The sequence below is a fragment of the Psammomys obesus genome, unplaced genomic scaffold, assembly GCF_907164565.1.
Source record: "Psammomys obesus unplaced genomic scaffold, mPsaObe1.curated_primary_1811, whole genome shotgun sequence".
NCBI classification, from domain to species: Eukaryota; Metazoa; Chordata; class Mammalia; order Rodentia; family Muridae; genus Psammomys; species Psammomys obesus.
This window is the reverse complement of record NW_026589980.1, coordinates 97,880-118,860: the sequence shown is the minus strand read 5'-3', so window position 1 is coordinate 118,860 and position 20,981 is coordinate 97,880. Positions and strand designations below refer to the sequence as shown.

General features: G+C 49.4%; 1 protein-coding gene across 1 annotated transcript; it reads left to right on the top strand.

The window, feature by feature from the left end:
* The first annotated feature begins 1,481 nt into the window (after positions 1-1,481).
* On the top strand, positions 1,482-19,585 carry Znf862 (zinc finger protein 862). Its single transcript, XM_055605518.1, has 5 exons — positions 1,482-1,517; positions 3,043-3,214; positions 13,678-13,782; positions 14,596-16,698; positions 18,356-19,585. Exons 1-5 carry the CDS (start codon positions 1,482-1,484, stop codon positions 18,514-18,516), a joined length of 2,577 nt encoding a protein of 858 aa, XP_055461493.1. The 3' UTR covers positions 18,517-19,585.
* The last annotated feature ends 1,396 nt before the right edge of the window (positions 19,586-20,981 follow it).

Here is a 20,981-nt window from a genome sequence, read left to right as displayed (position 1 = left end):
GTCAACCATAGCTAATGTAATATAGTAGGTTATTTTGAAGAAGAGAGACGATATTTTCATCACTTTAATTATAGTATTATTATGTCTAATTTATAAATGAAATTTTTATGTCTCCTTATGTCTAATTTATAAATGAGATGTTATCATTTTTCTGTATAGATGGGAAAAGCACAGTATGTAGAGAATCTGAGCCCTCCCCCCCCCCCATGGCCCAGGCATCTGTCAGGGCCCGGAGCACAGTCCCTGAAGACAAGGAGGACTGTCGCACTCAGAGAGTTCACCAGATGCTGTCCATCCTGAGACTGCAGCTATGGCCAGGGTTAGGTGGCTGTCTTGCTTTGAGGTGCTTAAGCAGGATGCAGAGGCCGCTCTGCCAGCCCCCACCCCCCAAGAAGGAGGTTCCTACAAAGTCAGAGTTGCAGTCTGCTTCTTTGGGCTCTCTAAGCCCCATGTTTCCGTGCCTTCGGCGTTTATCCGAAGCTCTGAACCTAGGCCAGGGCCAGTGCCCGAGGCGGCCTTGCTCGAAGTGCAGCAGTGGCCATTGGATCCGGTGTTTCTACCTGTTAAGTCTTTGATAGGAAACATTTGCTTAAAGCACATGCGTTTGGTTTCTTTCTGGGTTAAGCAAGATGTGTATGAGGAGTCTGAGACGAGTGAGAGTCGAGAACTCGATTACAGCGTTCTTCAGGGTAAGCCGAGAGGAAGGGCTGTCATTTTGGACCCATGTGTCCTCCCACCTTTTGTATACTTGTTGGCTTTTAGACCAGAGGATTTCAAATTTCACTTTGTCTTTCCTCGAAAGGGAAAACCCACACGAGCTACATGGAAGAAGTAAATATGCAGGATTCTGCCAGAGAGGAAGGACGGTACCTGTCACCACGAAAGAAAGCCTGCCTTGCCCACGTTAGTGCAGAGAGAGGCGCCGTCAAGGGAGACTGGACAGGAGAAAACAGGGAGCCCCCAAAGCTCCGCTCTGTTCAGGAGTCGTGGCTTACGTGGTTTCTGTGGTTGACCATGAACGAGGAACAGACAGCTCTGTTCTGTGCTGTCTGCTGAGAATACCCAGTCATCAGGGACAAACAGTCACCATTCGTAGAAGGCTGCACAGGACCATTCAAGGTGGAGACTCTCAAATACCACGCCAAGAGCAAGGCCCACATATTCTGTGTCCGTTCACTGGCCACCAGAGACCCTATCTGGGCAGCTCACCTTCAGAGTCTGAGGGAGAGTTTGGAAGGTATCCCGGCCAGCCCCCAGCACCTCTTCAGTACAGTCTATCCCACGTTCTACCCCGCAGGGCCTCTGGGAGACGTTGATGGCATAGCTGAGCTCCTGACCAGCCCAAGAGCTGAACTAGAGGACCCTACAGGGAGTGGAGCCTTCCCTGCGTTGTATCTAGACTGCATGGCAGATTTGAGGCAAAAAAAAAAAAAAAAAAAAAAAAAACTGGCAGTGACATCCTCAGTCCCTCAAATTGCAACATGCTGTGTAAAGATGCTATTGAATTCTGCAGCCAGGTAATGTGTTTATTGATTGTTGTGCCTTAGAGAGGGTTCCAGAGTGAAAGTGACATAAATTGCAAGATGATGACGGAAAAGAGAATTGTAGCAGTACTCAGCCCTGACATCATAGGGTCGCCGGAGCACATGTGCTTTTATACTTTTTTTATTAGTATTTTTGCTTTTATACTTTTTGATATTTTATTTATTTTATGTATATGAGTGTCTGCCTGTGTATGTTAGTGCGTCACATGTGTGCAGTACCTGTGGAAGCCAGAAGGGGGTATCAGATGCCCTGGAGCTGGAGTCCTAAATATTGGGAGCTGCCACATGGGTGCTGGGAGCTGAACTAGGGTCCTCTGGAAGAGCAGCCAGTGCCCTTAACCACTGAGCCATCTCTGCAGCCCTGGCTCACAATTTTTAAATCACTGGGTACTGCTTTAAATGCTTTAGAAGTATTAAGTCATTCAACTGGGGCAAAGCGTGACTTGTGGTACAGAGCATCCTGACTTACCGAAGAAACAATGATCTTTAGTTGAATTCAGAGCAGCCACTAAACTCCAGAAACAGCCCACCATCACAAACTGTGTAGACCATGCTGTGCTCTCCAGTATCTCTAACTTTTAGTGTCACGGACTTTTCATAGGTGATGAGCTGTCTGAGGTTACCCAGAGTTAGTAGAGCGGGGGTTGTTTGGTTCACCATGTAGAAAGAAAACCGTGACTCGGGAAGAAGTGGCTTCCTGGAGTCCAGAATCCACAAGCTGCTGTGGCCGGTGCTGATCTCTGCCCAGAGTCCTGGTCACCAGCCTGGCACTTTCTTTCCACTTGGTCTGCTGGGCCCCAGTAGAAGATAATGCTCACCTTGTGTTTATTCCATGTTTGCCTAATTTCCTGGAGAGTTGGTAGCTAAGGAAACGGCTCATTGGAATCTTTGACTCCAGTTTTCTTCACCTCACAACTAGCAAGTAAATGACTGGTGGTCGGGGTCAGTGGCTAACTCAGATGTTCCTAAGGAAAACATCGTAGGGAGCCTTCCACTAGTGCTCGAGTTTTTTTAAGATCCAGAGGAAGAGCAAAGCTTCTCTTCATGTTCTGCTTATAGTTTTTAGTGGGAGGAGGTAATAACAGGTTTGACCTTCAGCACCTCAGGAGTGTGGCATGGTAAAGCCCTCCCTCGTCATGAGCATCTTTAGTTCTTTTTAACTGCTATTTCCTTCACATCCTGTTGGGGGATCCTGGTGGCAGGCAGTCTCCTCTATAGCCACGGTGGGTGTAGGGTGACTGTGGGACTCCAGGTGACAGCGTACCATCAGAGGTGCTGTTCTCCCTGTGAGTTTTTCTCTTTCTTGAAGGTCCATGGATCTGACTGAACCAGTTTTACTTACCCACTATCTGGGGCTCATAGATTTGATGAGTTTCAGTGGTGAATTAATTCCTGAACCTCTTGGTTGGCTTCCCAGGAGAAAGATGTCCTCAGAAGGCTGTACACAGCTTTGTGTCTCACTCTAGCAGTGGGCTGAGTAGGCTACTCTGTGTTGCAGCTTCCTGACAAGGCACAGATGAAGGATTCCAGAATGTCCGGGGAGCTCCCTGCTCTGTTTGAGGATGTGGCAGTGTATTTCACTCGAGAGGAATGGGGCCTGCTGGACAAGGAGCAGAAGGAGCTCTACAGAGACGTGATGCAGATGAACTATGAGCTGCTGACCTCCCTGGGTAAAGCTTCCCGTGGGCTTTTATACTTCACCGTCATGGGCTCTGGGACCTCAGAGCAGCTGTGGCCTTCTCCCGCTTTTGTCCTTTCCTTATGGGCAGAGATTGAGCTTGTCTTCTGTCCCCAAGAACACTGCCTGCTTTGGGTCAGTGCACTGTATCACCTCTTCATTCATTTTTCTGTCCATCCATCCATCCATCCATCCATCCATCCATCCATCCATCCATCCATCCTTTGCTCCCATTCATCGAAGGTGCGCTATATGCTGTATGCTCAGGGCCTTTTAGGGACTTGTGGACTCGTGGCATCAGCAGGCCTTTGAATGAAGCTGCAAAACATCTGAGTTCCATAAGAGGGTTCTGGTAGAGAGTACTATGGGGCTACTGAAGTAGGGCAGAGAAGTCAGGGTGTGGGAGAGAGGAGTCAAGAAGTCTTCAGAGGATTGTTACAAGGGACACAAATCCAGGTTCCTCGAAATGGAGGAAGAGCAGGACAGAGGATGGGAACATCATGAGCAGAGCCTGAAGACAAATGGGCCTCTCTGGGTTCCCACCCTATCCAAATAGCCTGAGGCTATTCCTTCTTTCCAGGTGCTAACACAGTGGCATGAAAGCCAGCAGGCCTAGGCCTTGGAGAGGTTTGCAGAAGCAGAGCTACTATACAGACCTGTCCTGTATCTGTTTCTCCTTCTTCACTTTGTGTCTTTGTTGCAGACACCGCAGCCTGCTCTGCAACATCAGACAGGGAAACAGCTGTTGTATTCTAAAGCTGGGGTTTGATGTTTTCACTAGTTGGCAGAGGGGGCCACTGTGTACACACAGGAACTGCAACAGCACCTCTCCTAACTTCTGCTTGTGGAATAACCTCTCTAGAATGGAAAATATAGAACCTTATGGCTCTGTTGATCGCCATGGCCCTTTGTTTACACTACAACTATACTCTGGATTACTTTCTGACATTCCCCCCTCCTCTTTTCTTTTTTTCTTTTTAAAGTGTGTATGAGTGTTTTGTCTACATGTGTGTCTGTGACCATGTGCTTGCAGTACTGGTGGAGACCAGAAGACGCTACCACACCCCCTGGAGCTGAAGTTACAGAGGGTTGTGAGTGCTGGGAATCAAACCTGGGTTCTCTGGAACATCAGACTGTACTCTTAACCACTGAGCTGTCTCTCCAGCTCCACTTTCTAATATTCTTCTCCTGTATACTTGTTTCTGTTATTATTCATAACTCCTTGATTATTCGTGTGTGTGTGGTACTGAGGTTTGAATCCAGAACCCTGTGTGTGCTAGGTAAATGCTTTGCCATTGCAGTGCACCCATCCATTTGTTTGTAGTGCTTAAATGGCATTTCAGAAGTTACGTGAGTAATCAGTATCTTTTTTTTAATTTAAATTTAATTTTACTTTTAATCACACTTTATTTACTTTGTATCCCCCCTGTGGTTCCCCCCCTCCTCCCCTCCCAATCCCCCCTTCTCCACGAATGCCTCTCCCCAAGTCCACTGATAGGGGAGGGTTTCTTCATTCTGATCCTAGTTTGTTAGGTCTCATCAGGAGTGGCTGCATTATCTTCCTCTGTGGCCTGGTAAGGCTGCTTCCCCCTCGGGGAGGTGATCAAAGAGCAGGCCAATCAGTTCATGTCAGAAGCAGTCCCTGTTCCCATTACTATGTAACCCACTTGGACACTGAACTGCCATGGACTACATCTGTGCAGGGGTTCTAGGTTATCTCCATGCATGGTACTTGGTTGGAGTATGAGTCTCAGGAAAGACCCCTGTGTTCAAATTTTTTGGTTCTGTTGCTCTCCTTGTGGAGTTCCTATCCTCTCCAGATCTTACTATTTTCCCCTTCTTTCATAAGATTCCCTGCACTCTGCCCAAAGTTTGGCCATAAGTCTCAGCATCTGCTTTGATAGTCTGCAGGGCAGAGCCTTTCAGAGGCCCTCTGTGGGAGGCTCCTAACTTGTTTCCTGTTTTTTTCTTCTTCTAATGTCCATCCTCTTTGCCTTTCAGGATGGGGATTGAACATTTTAGCCAGAGTCCTCCGTCTAGATTAGTTTCTTTAGATGGACAGATTTTAGTAGGTTTATCCTATATTACATGTCTATATGAGTGAGTATATACCGTGTGTGTCTTTCAGCTTCTGGGATAGCTCACTCAGGATGATCCTTTCCAGTTCCCACCGTTTACCTGCAAATTTCATGATTTCCTTGTTCATTGCTGAGTAGTATTCCATTGTGTAGATGTACCATAATTTCTGTATCCATTTTTCAGTTGAGGGGCATCTGGGTTGTTTCCAGCTTCTGGCTATTACAAATAAAGCTGCTACAAACATGGTTGAGCAAATGTCCTGAGAAAGAAATTAGGGAAACAACACCCTTCACAATAGCCACAAATGACATAATGTACCTTGGTGTAACCCTAACCAAGCAAGTCAAAAACTTGTATGAAAAAAATGTCAAGTCTCTGAAGAAAGAATTAGAAGAAGCTATCAGAAGATGGAAAGATCTCCCATGCTCATTGCTTGGCAGGATTAACATAGTAAAAATGGCCATCTTACCAAAAGCAATCTACAGATTCAATGCAATTCCCATCAAATTACCAACACAATTCTTTGCAGACCTTGAAAGAAAAATTCTCAACTTCATATGGAATAACAAGAAACCCAGAATTGCTAAAACAATCCTCTACAATAAGAGTAATCAGTATCTTATGGAGACGGAGGACTTGTGCTTGTCCCCAGGTCTGAGCGCCTGTGAATGTGCTATGCTTTCCAAACATTAGCACCACAACTATACAGCTAGGCAGCAAGACCCAGGAGAGATTCATGTGTCAAAGTTGTGTGTAAGCTGGACAGGAAGCTGAGGCAGGAGGCTCACTGTGAGTCTGAGGCCATGCTGCATACAGAGTTTCAGACCAGCCAGGGTTACAGAGTAAGACCTTATATCAGACAAACAAAATAATTACACACATTAAACAGTTGGCTTTTCTTCTCTTTAAAGTAGCCTGCAGTATCAAAACAGTTTGCTTTCAGATTTTTGCATTATCTTTTAATTTTTTAAGCCTGTTCCTTATATCTTAATCTCAAAGTAGTATGATCTGCATACATAAGAGTGCTTCATGCTTCATGGTTTGGTTTTGGTAAGATTTTTTTTTCTCAATTCTCTTTTGTTGTTGTTGTTGTTTGCTTGTTTTTGAGACAGGGTTTCTTTGTATAGCCTTGGCTGCCCTGGACTCGCTTTGTAGACCCTGGGCCTCAAAGTCAGTGATCCCCTTGCCTCTGCCTCTGAGTGCTGGGATTACAGGCATGTGCCACTGTGCCCAGCTCAATTCTTGTATCTGGAAGTAACAGCGTTTGCTTTTGCTGTGGTCTGAATGTCTGCCAGGCACTGTCCTATGTTGAGAGTCTTCTGTGTGTTTGATATGATATTCTGCAAATAGGCAGTAATATTTTCCATATGAGAACAGCCCCCAGATTGTAGTAATTTATATGGGAAATGTCCAAAGTGAATCCTACTGTTTTGTCTACTGAGTGTACTTTGGACTCAGATAAAATCCTGATTTTGTATGTTTGTTACTGGTTGGACTCTCTTTTTTTGAGCTGACACATTTGTGTTCATCATGATGGTATTAAAATAATGGCGCCATGCATGAGAGAAGGTCATTTAAAAGTTCAAGCAGTGTAAGATTCCAGTCTTTAAATCTTTGTACTCTTCCCCGCCCCCCAGCAGGTAGCTGATAGTTGGTTTGTCGCTTTCACACCTTCCCTGTTGTTCACTGTTCACCCCCATACACACTGCTTCTTCTCAGAGTTTATAATGGGAAAGATAATTATAGAGTTAAAATGGGGAAATATTATTTCAGGATTTGTTATTCCTGAATCTGGCTTTAATTTTGGTTTGTACTGCTAAGGCTAGAAATGAAGGCCCCACTCATTCTAGGCAGTTGCTTTATCACAGCGGTGGTTTGGCTGAAAATAGCCCCCATGGGCTCAGAGGGAGTGGAGCTATGAGGAGGTGTCACTTTGTTGAGATAGTTGTGGCCATGTTGGAAGAAGTGTGTCACTGAGTGTAGGCTTTGAGGTTTCACATGCTCAAGCCAGGGCCAGTGTCACTCTCTTCCCGCTGCCAGTTGGTCCAGCTGTAGAACTTTCAGACACCTCTTTGGAACCGTGTCTGCCTGCATGCCACCATGCTTCCCACCACGACGGTAGTGGACTAACCCTCTGAACTGTGAGCCAGCCCTAATGAAATGTTTGCTTTTGTAAGGGTTGGGGTGATCATGGTATCTCATCACAGCAGCAGTGACCCTAACTAAGACTGTGGTGGCCTTAGGGTTTCTCATGCTGTGATGAGATGCTGTGACCAAAGCAGCTTGGCAAGAAGGAGTTTATTTGGCTTATGCTTCCATATCACAGTTCATTATCAAATGAAGTCAGGACAGGAGCTCAAACAGAGCAGGAACCTGGAGGCAGGAGCCGATGCAGAGGCCATGGAGGGGTGCTGCTTACTGGCTTGCTCAGCCTGCTTTCTTTGCAGACTGCAAGACCACTAGCCTGGGAAAGGCACCACCCACAATGTGATGCCCTCCCCCTCCATGAAACATTAGTTAGGAAAATGCCTACAGGCTTGCCTGTGGCTTCTCAGCCAAGGCTCTCTCTCATCTCTGATACCTCTAGCTTGTGTCAAGATGACATAAAAGTAGCCAGCACAACCACTGAGCTACATCCTTGACCTGTTTTCAAACAGGCATCTCGGTTTGATGCAATCAAGTTAAATATTAATTTCCATCCATTTAGCAGCTGGAGAGCTCAGAGCTTTACAGCAGGTGTGGACTTCTGGTTGTAGCTGCTCACCTGTCACACGCTCTTACCTGTCACGCGCACTCACCTGTCACAAGCAGTCCCCTGTCACATGTACTCGCCTGTCATGCGCACCTGGCTGTGCCAACAGTGCTGAGACTACAGAGGAACGCTCATCTTCTCACAGAGAAGAGGGCTTGATGCTCCTCGAGTCTTCATGGCTCTAGGGATGGAACCCAGGGCGTGGTGCACACTTGGTGTGCTCTGCGTCTGACTTCCACCCACAGCCTGTTTCGGTGTTTCCCATTTCATTTTGCATTCACTCATTTAGAATTACCTTGTTCGCCACGCTGCAGAGCAGCCGATGTTCCTTCACTTCTATGTTTTGCATTCTGGTTTCACACTTTGATCATGTTTGATGAGGTTTCTGGCTTCTGCCCCCTCCCCCAATCTAGAAAGCCAACTGACATTTAAGAAACTAAAATTTATCACTGGGCATGGTCGTGCAGGCCTGTAACCCTGGGATTCTGGAGGCTGAGGCAGATGGACCAAGGGCTTGAAAGGCTAGCCTGAGACTCTGCGAAAGAAAGAAAAGGGGTGGGGAGGGAGTAGGGATGGATATTTGTCAGTAACAGAAGCATACAGGCAGACCTAGCTTTTTGTTTTCTTTTGGTCTGGTTTGGTTGTTTTGGTTGTTTGAGACAGAGTCCATGCGTTCCAGCCTGGCCTCAAATTCACTTTGTAGTTGAAGATGACTGAACTTCTAATCCTCCTGCCTCACCTCCTGGGTGCTAAGAATATAGGCATGCACCACCACAGCAGGCTTCTGTTGTGCTGGGGGTTGAACCAGCAGTTTGTGCGCGCTGGACAAGCTCTCTGCCAGCTTCCCCAGCCCCTTAACCTCAGATTGTCACTTTAAGAAGGTACCATGTGCTACGCAGTTAGGCCATTTACTTCAGGTGCCTCTGAAACAGTCTTTTTTTGTTTTTTTTTTCTGGGTTTTTGAAACAGGGTTTATCTTTATAGTCCTGGATGTCCTGGAACCCACTCTGTTCAAGACCAGGCTGGTCTTGAACTCACGGAGATCTCCCTGCCTCGCCACAGGTTCCTGGCCTCAGTAATGGTGTCCCGTGTGGATCCTGTCTTACGGAACTACTGTTAAATCTAATCAGAAAGGGTTGGTTACGCCCGTGTTGTACCAGTGGGCGTGTCTTGCCAGGCCAGTCGTTATTGTGGCGTGCAGGGTTCACATGTGGGTGAAACTGGTGCTTACTTTTTCCCCTAGTAGTACCGTCCAGCAGTATGAGTGCTAACCCAGAGGGATGAAGCTTCCGGTCAGTACTAGTGTGACTTCTCCATGTTCTGTGGCTCGAGTATGTGATGTCTCCATCAGTAGGGTCTCGCTGTCATGTTCAGGAGGGTAATCAGATGCCAGCAATGTCCTGTAATGGTTGGGGCTCTGTGGTACCTCACTGGCCAGCTCCAAAAGAAGAAACCCATTTCTAGCACTGGGTTGTTGTGGTTTTAATTTGTGGCTCTAGTAGGGGCCTTGTTGCGCTGTTAGAGGCCACACAACTCCATTTCAACTCCTTTCGAATTATATTTTACTTGTTTAGAAGTTATTGTATATGTGTGCCTGGATGTGGGTGTGTACCTGCCAGAGGACAACGTGTGGGAATTCGGTTCTCTTATTCCACTGCATAGGTCCCAGGAATTGAACCCAGGTCACCACGCTTGATGGCAGGTACTTTATCTGCTGAGCCATCTTCCTGGCCCTGGTGCCGCATGCTGGATGACTTCAGCCTAAGGGTAGATAGTCAGACCCAAGCCCCCTGTTGCGTGTGTTCATTGCTCTCCCTGGTTTAATTTTAGATGTTCCCTAGTGATTCCTACTGTGGAGGATGAAGACATGGTCTCTTACGCCAGCCAGGTCCACTTCTCTCCCTCCATCCTCTCAGAACAGGTATAGCACGCTTCAATGGTTGCATTGATGTAAGCCATCGGCCTGCTTGTGCTTGTGTATTATTTACTGCTGAGTGCTGCATTGATCTGTGTCCTTCACTGTAGAATTTTCTCATCCTGGAAGTGGAATTTTTTCATATTTTTTATTTGGGTATTTTTTTTTCTGTACCCTCTCTGATTCTTCTCAAATTCTTCAGTGGAATTAAGAAATTCCTCTGATGTCTTTCCCTGTGGTCAAACCTCCTGAAGCCTGTTGACTTCAGTCTTTATCTGAGCACTTTCCTCTTGGCCTGCCACGTAGCTCCTTTGTCACTTTGTCACCTTCCTGCTTCCTGAATTGGTCCCTTTTGTGGACATTTCAGTGGACACTTCAGTGGACACATCTCCTAGTATCTTCCTAACAAGTGTTATACACAAAAGCTTAAAAAAAAAAAAAGACACTGCAGACTTGCAGTTACCTTCATAGTATCCACACAACTGAGTGATGACGTGATGAGTGTGGGATTCCAGAGGGAAACCATGTCCTTGGCAGCGCTGGAAGCATTGGTCTGTTTGGTTTTGACTGGTGCTGCTGAGAAATTGAACACTCTTCTTATTCCTAAGTCTTTGAACACATGAATTATTTCTCCCCTGAGAGCTTTTAAAGTCTGTCCCGGTAGAGTCTGAAAGGTGGCTCAGCAGTTCAGAGCATGAACTGCTCTTGCAGAGGATTCAAGGTTCGTTCCCAGCACCCACAGCTTCCTGTAACTCCAGCCTATGGCACCTGCCACCTGCTCACTCACACCCACATATCCAACACAGACACGTGCATAATTGAAAGGAATCATTACTTTTGAAAAGCTCATCCAGTGTACTAAAGTCTTTCACAACATGCCTTCAGTGGGCCTTGGTACTGTTTGCTCTGTGGCTCCCCTCCCCAGCTTTGTAGCTGGAGACAACGTCCTGCCATTTCCTCAGTGATTTCTCTTTTTTTTCCCTCAAACCTCTTTTGTTTGTCAGATACTTTTCTAGACTTGGGCTCTGTTTCTTATCATCATTTTTCTGCTTTTTTATTTTTTATTTTTTTTTTACAACTTTCAGATAGATGTCTTCATTTTATTTCCCAACAATTGTTTTTGTTATTTTTGTTTTGTTTTGTTTTAAAATATCTGGGTCTGCTATTGTGTTTGAGCCCTGTTTCTTCCTTCCTGCAGCGCCATCCTACCTTTCTTATTGTCAGTGTTAATTCTCTTTCTTGAAGTTCTTTATTTTTAGAATATTAATTTGGGGGCCAAAGGGAAAGGCCAGGATTAAGAACACAGGCTGCTCTTCCAGAGGAGCTGGGTCTGACTCCCAGCTCCCCCAGGGCTCACTCTTCTGTGCCTCTAGTCCAGGCCTCTGAGGACATCAGGTACACACGTGGCGCACAGACATACATGTAGATAAACCACACCCACACACATGAAAAAAGAAAACCTTTCTTGTGTGTGTGTTGCTGTGCATGTCTGCCACGTGTGTAGCGGTGCCCACGGAGTTCAGAAGAGGGTCATACCTCCCAGAGCTGGACTTAGGGGTGGTTGTGAGCCACCACTGTGGGTACTGGACCCTGAACGTGGTCCTCTAGAAGAGCAGGAAGCGATCTTTAGTGATTTCTTCTTTTGCTGACACAGGGTATCTCTGTGTACGCTGGCCTGGACTCACTTAAAACGCTGGCCTGGAACTCACAGAGATCCACGTGCCTCTTCCTCCCAAGCGCTGGGATTCCAGGAGTGCGCCTCAGTGCCTAGTTATGAAAGTGATCTTAAGAGCTGAGCACTGTCGCTACCCCTCACTATTGATTCTTAGTGCCTGTTTTGAAGTTCTGTGTTGCTCTCTTTCGGTGTCTCTAGATCTTCTAGTACTTCCCCCTGCTTGTTTTCATATAGGAGGTTTTTCTTAAACTATTATTTTTATTTCTATTTAAAAGCAAAACCTTGCTGGGTGTGGTAGCACACACCTTTAATCTGAGCAGAGGCAGGTTCATCCCATTAGTTCGAGGCCGACCTCTTCTGCATAGAATTCCAGGAGAGCCAGGGCTACATAGAGAGACCCTATGTAGCAACAACAACAAAAATAATAACAATAACTAGTAATAATAAATAGAAACAAAGCCTTAAAAGCCGTTAGGAAACTGTGGCTGGGATCATTTAAGGGTAGGTGATACTCTAAGGGCCAGCTGTAACTTGAGTGTGTCATAGAAGAGACTAAAAAGTCAGTATCCATTGTTGTTTGGAGGGGAAGGGAGGACAGTTTGAGCTCTACACACAGACACACACAACTCCACCACCACTCTCTGTCAATGGTGCAGAAGGTAGAAGCCTCCCCCTCCCCCCACAGGGTGCCTAGTGTCTAGCAGTGTACCCCTGAGCCGTGAGTGAAAACCAGTGAATGGAGTTTCTTTTGGAAGACTTTTTTCCTGTGTTTTTAACCTCTCTTCTCTTTCCTCTGAGATGGTGCTGTTTCCTTGGAGAGCCGCAAGGGCCTTTTAGCTTTCTGAGCGAGCACTGGTCATGCGTGTGCTCTGTTCATGACTCCCTGACACCCTACCCCAGTCTGGCCCACCAGAACTGGTCTGGGTTCTGCGCTGCAGACCACCTCGCCTTCCCTTGTGGTGCAGCTCTACCGAAGCTTCTGTTTCCTGGTGTGTCCAGCACAGGGTTTCTCCAGACTTGTGTCTTTAGTTATTTCTTCACTCTCCTTTTAAGGCCATTTCAAGAAGGACACCTGTTCAGTCTGCCACCCGGTAGTCATTTACCTACGTAGTTTTTAAACACGCACACACACAATTATCCATGCTGTGCATATGAATATTCAAGTGACACAAAAGATAAACATTCCTTCAGTTCCTCCCAGAAGCACTCAGCACTACTCGTTCCTTCTATGTGTTTTAAACAGTGTGTGTGTGTGTGTGTGTGTGTGTGTGTGTGTGTGTGTGTGTGTGTTTGTCAAGGCACATGCATGCCATGGCATATACATACAGATCAGAGAACAACTTTTGGGAGTATTTTCTCTCCTGTCACCATATGGTTCCTGGGGAATTTGAACTCAGGTCATCAAGCGTAGTGGCACCTTTACCCTCGGAACCACCTTGCTGGCCCTTGTTTGCACACCTTCACAAACACACAAAAGCACGAAAGGAGATAGTAACGGATTTTACATTAAATAAGGAAGAACTTTTCTGCACGCCTTTGGGTGAAGTAAAGAGTAGTGCGTAACTCTTCTGATCACATTTCAGGCTCCCTTACAGATGGTAGATACTTCAGAGGCTTTTTTTCATTCAGATGTGTCAGCTGGCCCTGGGCAAAGGCCAGCTGAGATGACATGGGGTGGGGCTCGAGCATAGCCAGTTGTTGATGGCAGCTTCAGGTTCTTGCATCCCTGCATCTTTCTCCTTTGTTTTATTCTCTGTCCTACTGCCCACTCCCAGCCCATTCTTTCCGGAAGCATCTCACTGGCTCTTGGTTCCCATGGCTGGCCATAGAAGTAGTCCATCCTGGCTAAGAATTACAGCCTTCCTGGCCCCTGCTTTGGCATTCAGATGAGTATCTCTAAGCCTGTCCCACGAACTGGCCTTTGCCAAGGACAGAACCCAGTCACATCTGCACATTGCAGGGCCGGGTCTAGCTTGTGGTAGGCTATGTGCTCTGCCAGCTTAGTGATAGTATGACTCTTCATTTCTGCAACAGAGCCTTCTGCTGCCAAACCAGACTTGATCACAAAACTGGAACGGAGAGCTGCACCCTGGATCAAGGGCCCTAATGGGCTAACATCAGGGAAAATTCGCTCCCTGGGTGAGTCTAGCTTCATCAAGTTCTAGATGGCACAAGACTAGACACATGTAGCTATGCAGAGCCATGCAACCTGAGTTTAGCCATGCTTACCCTGGACCTCTTGTGTTATGAGGCCACAGGTAGACCAAGGTGAATGAGGAAGTAGCCATACCTGAGGGTATAGAACAGTCTAGGCCACTGGGACAGGACAGAAGAAAGTAAGTCCTCCACTGAGCAGAAGTGCTGATGGAATTGTGGCAGAGCTGGTGTGGGGAGGCAAATGGGAGGCTTGGACAAGGCCCTGACTCTCTGGATGCTCCTCTCCTCTCCTTTCCTCCTGGGGAGCAGTGACAACTCTGTGGCCTGTAAGGACTACATCTCTTACACAGTTCTAACTCGCTGGCCAGTGGCCACTCTTGAGTCTTAGCCTCCTTTCTAAGACTCATGAGGAAATGAAGGCGCTTGGAGTTAGCCTCACTTGTTCCTGAAGCTTCACGAGAAGATTAAAGTTGCCTGTTTATCCGCTAATGTCTGTGGCCACGGTGGTTGATTAAGTTCATCAGCATCTGCTGGCTCATAGTCCTGGGGTATCAGAGTGAGCAGGCAGGGAAGCCAGTGAAAGAAGAAGCAAGGGTCTGCCTCTTCTTCAGGGAGCCAGGGAGACCTTCACTAGTAATGCTGGGAAGGGCTCGTAGAGGCAGCAATCTCTAGAAGGAGAGATCATGTTCAGCTTCTCTGCTTTGCACAAGGGGCTCTTACTTGATGCAGGTGTCTTAGCTGGTAGGCCACAGAGCTCGGGACAGCAAAACTAAGCGTAATTTAATTTCTCCAAAGGGAAAAAGAAGATGGTGGCAGTGAGAGAAGCCGACATCCAAACCCAGGCCTCAGCTACAAAGTCCATCCCTCACCCAGCCTCTGCGGAGACACGTAGCTCCCACTGCCCTCCCAGCATGTGTGAAGAAACGGATGGACCTGGGAGCATCAAGAGGACGTACAGGCCCCGTTCCATTCAGAGGTCATGGTTTGGGCAGTTCCCCTGGCTAGTAATGGACTCCAAGGAGACCAAACTGTTCTGCTCTGTTTGCAAAGAAAGACCAACTCTCCACGACAAGTCATCCCGCTTGGTCCAAGGTTACACGGGGCCTTTTAAAGTGGAAACTTTAAAATACCACGAGGTCAGTAAGGCCCACAAGCTCTGTGTCAACACTGTGGAGATGAGAGATGACAGCCCTCAGCCTGCCCTCACCCCAGAGGTTTCCAGCCACCTCATGGCCAACATGGAACCCTTCTTCAAAGCTGCCTACTCCATTGCCTACCACTCCAGGCCTCTGAATGACTTCGAGAAGGTCTTGCGACTCCTGCAGAGCACTGGCACCACACTGTTAGGCAAGTACCGGAATCGCACCGCATGCACCCAGTTCATCAAGTACATCTCCGAGACGCTGAAGAAGGAGATCCTGGGAGACATCCGGAGCTCGCCGTGCGTGAGCCTGCTCTTGGACAGCTGCTCGGACTCCTCCAGCCAGGCCAGCGTGGGGATATACATGCGCTACTTGAAGCAGACGGAAGTGAAGGAGTCGTTCATCTCCCTGGCCCCTCTCTCCAGCGAGACAGCAGATGGCTACTTAGAGACCATCGTTGCCGCCCTGGATGAGCTGGACATCCCTTTCCGGAAGCCCGGCTGGGTGGTGGGCCTGGGTGTCGATGGGTCTGCCATACTGAGCTGCAAGGGAGGCCTCGTGGAAAAGTTCCAGGAGATCATCCCTCAGCTGCTGCCTCTGCACAGTGTGGCCCACCGGCTGCACGTGGCTGTGGTGGACGCCTGTGGGAGCATCGATCTAGTGAGGAAGTGCGACCGGCACCTCCGGACCGTCTTCAAGTTTTACCAGTCCTCAAACAGGAGGCTCGGCGAGCTGCAGGCTGTTGCAGCCCCACTGGAGCAGGAAATCCTCCGCCTGAAGGACTTGAACACCTTCAGGTGGGTGGCCAGCAAAAGGCGCACTCTGAACGTGTTCATCGTGAGCTGGCCTGCCCTGGCTAGGCACCTCCAGAGCGTGGTGGAGGCCGGGGGCCAGATTGGTCAGAGGGCCAAAGGCATGCTGAGGCAGGCGAAGGGCCTCCATCTCATCAAGTTCTGCCACTTCCTCTTGGATTTTCTGAACATCTACAAGCCTCTGTCTGAGGTATGCCAGAAGGAGCTTGTGCTGGTCACGGAGCTGAATTCTGCCCTGGTGCGCGCTTATGTGGCACTGGAGAGCCTCCGCCAACAGGCGGGGCCTAAAGAAGAGGAGTTCAGTGCTGGCTTCCAGGATGGGCAGTTCCATGGCATCTTCCTGGACAGAGTGGAGAAGGCCGAGCAGCAGTTCCAGGCAGCCAGGGAGAGAATGATCCTGACTGGGGTAAAGTTCCTCCGGCAGAGGTTTGATGCAGACCGCCCCGCACAGCTCAAGAGCATGGAGGCATTAGACACCAAGGCCTGGCCCAGTGGGACTGAACTGGCCTGCTTTGGGAACGATGACATTCTAAGCCTCGCCAGGTATTTTAAGCTTTCCCTCCCTGTGGGGTACAGTGAGGAAGCGCTGCTGAAGGAGTGGCTGGGCTTGAAAGCAGCTACCCAGAACCTTCCATTCTCCGAGCTGTGTAAGAATGCCCTGACTCAGCACTGCCGATTCCCGCTGCTGAGCAAGCTCATGGCTGTGGTGGTCAGTGTGCCCATCTCCACTTCCTGCTGTGCACGGGGGTTCAAGGCCATGAACAGGATCAGGACCGATGAGAGGACCAAGCTGTCCAATGAGGTGCTCAACACACTCATGATGACAGCAGTGAATGGCATGGCAGTGGCAGAGTACGACCCCCAGCCTGCCATCCAGCACTGGTACCTGACCTCTTCAGGGCGGCGCTTCAGCCACATCCATGCCTCTGCTCCCTTCCATGCCAGTAAGTACACAAAATCATTGGTATGGGACACAAAGAGAGCCCCTTAGGTTCCCAGGCCCACACTGAGCCAGAGTCTGAGCACGTCAGCCCACAAAGGAGGGACCTGCAGAGTACTGTGGTGCGAGGGCCATCCGTCACCCCTGATATTAGAGGCCACTGCCAAGGACCACAGGCTCAGAGGTAAAAAATAACAGTGGGAGTGGTAGGAAGGTGACTGGCTCTGGAAAAGTGGCCAGGGACAAACCCCCTCTGTCCCTGCTGAGCTGTGTGGAGAACTCTCACAGGAGTGGTGGGCCCCGGTGTCCCTGAGGAGAGGGGAAACAGGACATGTGTCTCCTCTGCTCTTCCCTGCAGAGCCACTTTCCGGAGGAACTGGAGACAGAACGGTCCTGGAGGAGTATGTGACCCAGCTAGAGAGACCTGGCATACAGTCTCAGGGCAGCAGGCGTAGTGGAAAGAGGATGCAGTTTTGGAGGTCTGTCCCAGTTCAGGTCAAGCTCCCCTGCAAGCCAGTATCCTGGTGGTGTGTTTTCATCTAGGAAAGCATTAACACACAGCAGTCTAGCCAGCAGAGTACAGGGTGCAAAGATGAAGCCAACTGCTGGAAATTAAATTCAAGGGCTGGAGATGTCAGGCAGGGATGGTGTCATGTCCCAAGCTGCTTTGGTTGACTTTGAGCCAGGCAGCAGAGTTTCAGGAGAGAAGAGAGTGGACGGTCAGGGTGTCTGAGAAGGAAGCAGTGTGTAGAGCAATTTCACTTGGGAATCCCTGGAGCAGAAGAGCCTGAAAACAGACAGGAAGCCTTCTGTTACCCACCAGCCTGAGGGTGGGGTTGTATTCTATCAGAGGGCAAGTACTGATAGCTGAGTGGGAAACTCCCCTCTCCTCCAGTCCTCCTGGAGACAAAAGCCTGTCCACACTGCTCAGCAGGGACAGAGAGGGTTTGTCCCTGGCCACTTTTCCAGCTGATAAACTTCCTTCTGCTCCCACTGTTATGTTTTTACCTCTGAGCCTGTGGTCCTCGGCAGTGGCCTGGGCAGTGGTCTGGGGTGACTGAGTTCTGCAGGAAGGCTGATGGCCCCTGGCACCACAAAGGGACAGGAAGTAGGAGATGTGTCTCATTCCCTGTGATGGCAAAGAGCGGCCTTCTGAGTCTGCCACCTGTACAGGGGTGAGGGAGGAAAAACTGGCAGCAATGCTTTGGGGGCAAGCTGTCCGCTCCCTGGGGCTCATGAGACTGATACCCACAAAGAAGCAATGGAGACAGCAGCAAGCTGTATGTGATGCTCCACCATCGCAGCAGGCCTTGCAGACAGTCGGGGCCTGATGACTTCTTGCAGTGGGCCCTGGGCCCTGGATGCTTGCAGGTCCCTGGCCGCTAGCCCATCAATTCCCCTCTGGAATACCAGTACCTGCATCCCAGTTGTGGTAACCAAAAGGACCTCCAGACATTTCCATAAGTCCCCTGAGGACAAGGGCCCCCAACCCAGTCCTTTGCCCTGGGGGGGAAGAGACCAGGCAGAGCAGGCAGGTGAGTAGTACAGGATTCAGGGCTGGCCAGTCTGGTTAGTTCTAAATGTTGCCTAACCACACTTAGATGTGGGGTGAGGAAGGCAGTCATGTCTGTTCAGTGTTCTCCCCATTGTCTCTTCCACAGGCACAGGGCTCAGGAAGGAAGGGGGTGCAGCATTGTGTAAGGAGGACTCCATGGCTGCCCAGAAGACATCCATATACTATCTGGGGAGCCGTGAGGTCCAGAAGGATCACATGGTGAAGGTTCCTGGACTCTATACCATCTCAAAGGCCCCGTACTCCTGAAGAGTAGTAGCCTGGATGAGGCTTTGGGGTCTCCTTGATTGTGGAGAGAGGCTCTCTGAAGAGAGTCTAGGCTGTCTTGACAGGATGCCTTATAGGCCCAGAATGTGGACAGTGACAGAGGATTGAAGCCGACATCCCCCCAAAACAAGGCCCTCAAGGCGCAGCAGTGCCTCCCAGTGCAAAGCATGCCAGAGAGGCACTTACCTCAAGTCCATTTTGCCCAGAGAAAGAATTGCCATGAGAGAGTTCATCCCACGCATATTCCTGTGGCAGAGGGCTTTACCAAAATGGGAGAGTGGGGGTGGTGGGAGAAAGGAGCACCCCAGCTCTCTGCATCCCTGGCACAAATAGGAGGTGGCCTATGAGGAAGGCCATTTGGTGCTGGGACCTTGGCCTGCTGCAGAAGCCCCCAGGATTGGCCATTCTGGACCATTGCCAAGGCTCATGCAGTAGAATCAAGGAGACCCTACCCCTCAAGACCTGCCTTAAGCGTCCTTTGCACAGAGCATCAGAGAGAGGTGGTCTCACCACAGCTCCTCCATAGTGAGACATGCTTCCTCTGAAGGGAACCTGGCATTCCCTCCCCACCCCTGAACCCTGGTACGCTGTGGTACCAGATACAGTTTCCTGAGGAGTGCACAAGAGGTGGGGGTTGGGAGGCCTGGAGTCCAGGCCAGCTATTCTGCAGACAATGTGTGCATGGTTAAACCTTTCCTCTTCTCTGTGCCTCAGTTTCACTCCTCATGTGGTTGTCACAGGGAATCCAAGTGCCTGCTGGCTCCCTGTAGCTATAGCAGTCAGCAGGAATGTGTTCTCCAGGTCCTGGAGAACAGGGCTTGCCTAGAGCACTTGCTGCTCCTACCCTGCTTGTCCTCAGTGGTAAAGGTATTGTATCAGCCTTGCCGCTAGAGTCCTACTGCAGGCAGAGGTGCTGTCCTCCCGTCCTGTCCACAGGACAGGTGCACCCACCCTTCTGCTGACTGTGCAGAAGTACCACAGCTTGTTAAGTGTCCCCATCTTGGACATGTAGAATCATAGTCCCCACACCAGCTCAGCAGCTGTAGTTTCCCAGAACCTTCCCCAGGTCCTTCATGGGTGTCCTCTGGCTTAACAGCCACTTCATTCTCATAAAAGGGCCTCCTAAAACTAGGCCTATGGGTCCTCTCCCCCTTTTCCTTTTATTGCGAATTGAAGCTCTGCTCCTTCCAGGGCACCCTGGCCTTGCAGGCTCAGTGGAAGGCCTGTTGGTTAGGATGGATGATGTGTCTAGGTTCTGCCTTTGGCTTCAGGTTGGAGAATTACCCAATGGAAGGGCCCCTTGCCTCTGACTCCTGCTCATTTTAAATGGGCAGTCCGCTGCTCTGTGCCATGAGCACACATCCTCTGACCAAGCCACCTACCTACTCCTTCCAGCAGGTGCTGAAAACCTGAGGTTTTGTGCCCAGGAGCCTCAGCATTCTGCGCCCAGGAGCCTCAGCATTATGCAGGCCCACGTCTCTCCACCTCAGCATGTAGCCTTGGTGTGCAGTATATGGTTTTCCCGCTCAAGAAAAGCCCCCCATCCAGCTAAGCATTTGCAGGAAAAGGGCAGGCAAGGCCTTTGGCCAGATCTAGGAGGTGGCCCAGGCCAAGTCTTCTCAGAGGCCAGGGATTTGCCAGGTCAGGGTGGAGGTGTAGGTCTCCATCCATGTGGCTCCAGCAAGCGCCTCTGCCACGGCATCTTTTCTTTGAAAAATCCCCTCAGCGAGACACCAGTCCTGTGAGTGAGGTGAGCACGGTTTCTGGAATGAGGTTTGGAGAGCTGAGGTGGCTACCAGGTGGGACAGCACCCTGTCCTCCCCAAACCAGCACCCTGAGGTCACCTCTGGATGTGAAGCAGGGTGTTCCTAGGCTAAGTCTGCTAGAAACACCGGGTGGGTGTGCCGCACAGAGCAGGCTGCTTAGCCTCGGTGTTTGTCTACTCAAGGTTTGGGGTTTTGTTGTTACTGTTTTGTTTGTTGACTGGAGCAAGTACTCCCCAGTGCCCCTTTGCCAGCTCAAGACAAAGAAGAAATATTCCTGTTTAGGCCCTCGAGGTGGACACATGGTGAGCATCCTCACCTTGCAGCTCTATGTTCAGGCTGGTCCTGTGTTGCCCTTAGGAGTGGCTGCATTTCACTAGGCACATCTGGTTTTGCCTCGGGAAAACAAGCCAGAGGTCACTGGGAGAAGGAGGAGGCACTGCTGCTTTGGCCTCAGCCCTCCTCCTCCTTCCCTGCCCTTTTTCACATGCTTGACACCCATCTCACCCCCACTCCACCTGTCTGCCTCTGTGCAGCTTCGTCTGCCCTGAAACTTGCTATGTAGATGAGGCTGGCCTTGAACTCACAGAGATCCATGTGCCTCTGCCTCCCAGATTTAAGGGATTTAAGGCTTGGGCCACCTCCCCCTGCCTCCTGCCTATTCTCTTCACAGCACTTGATAAC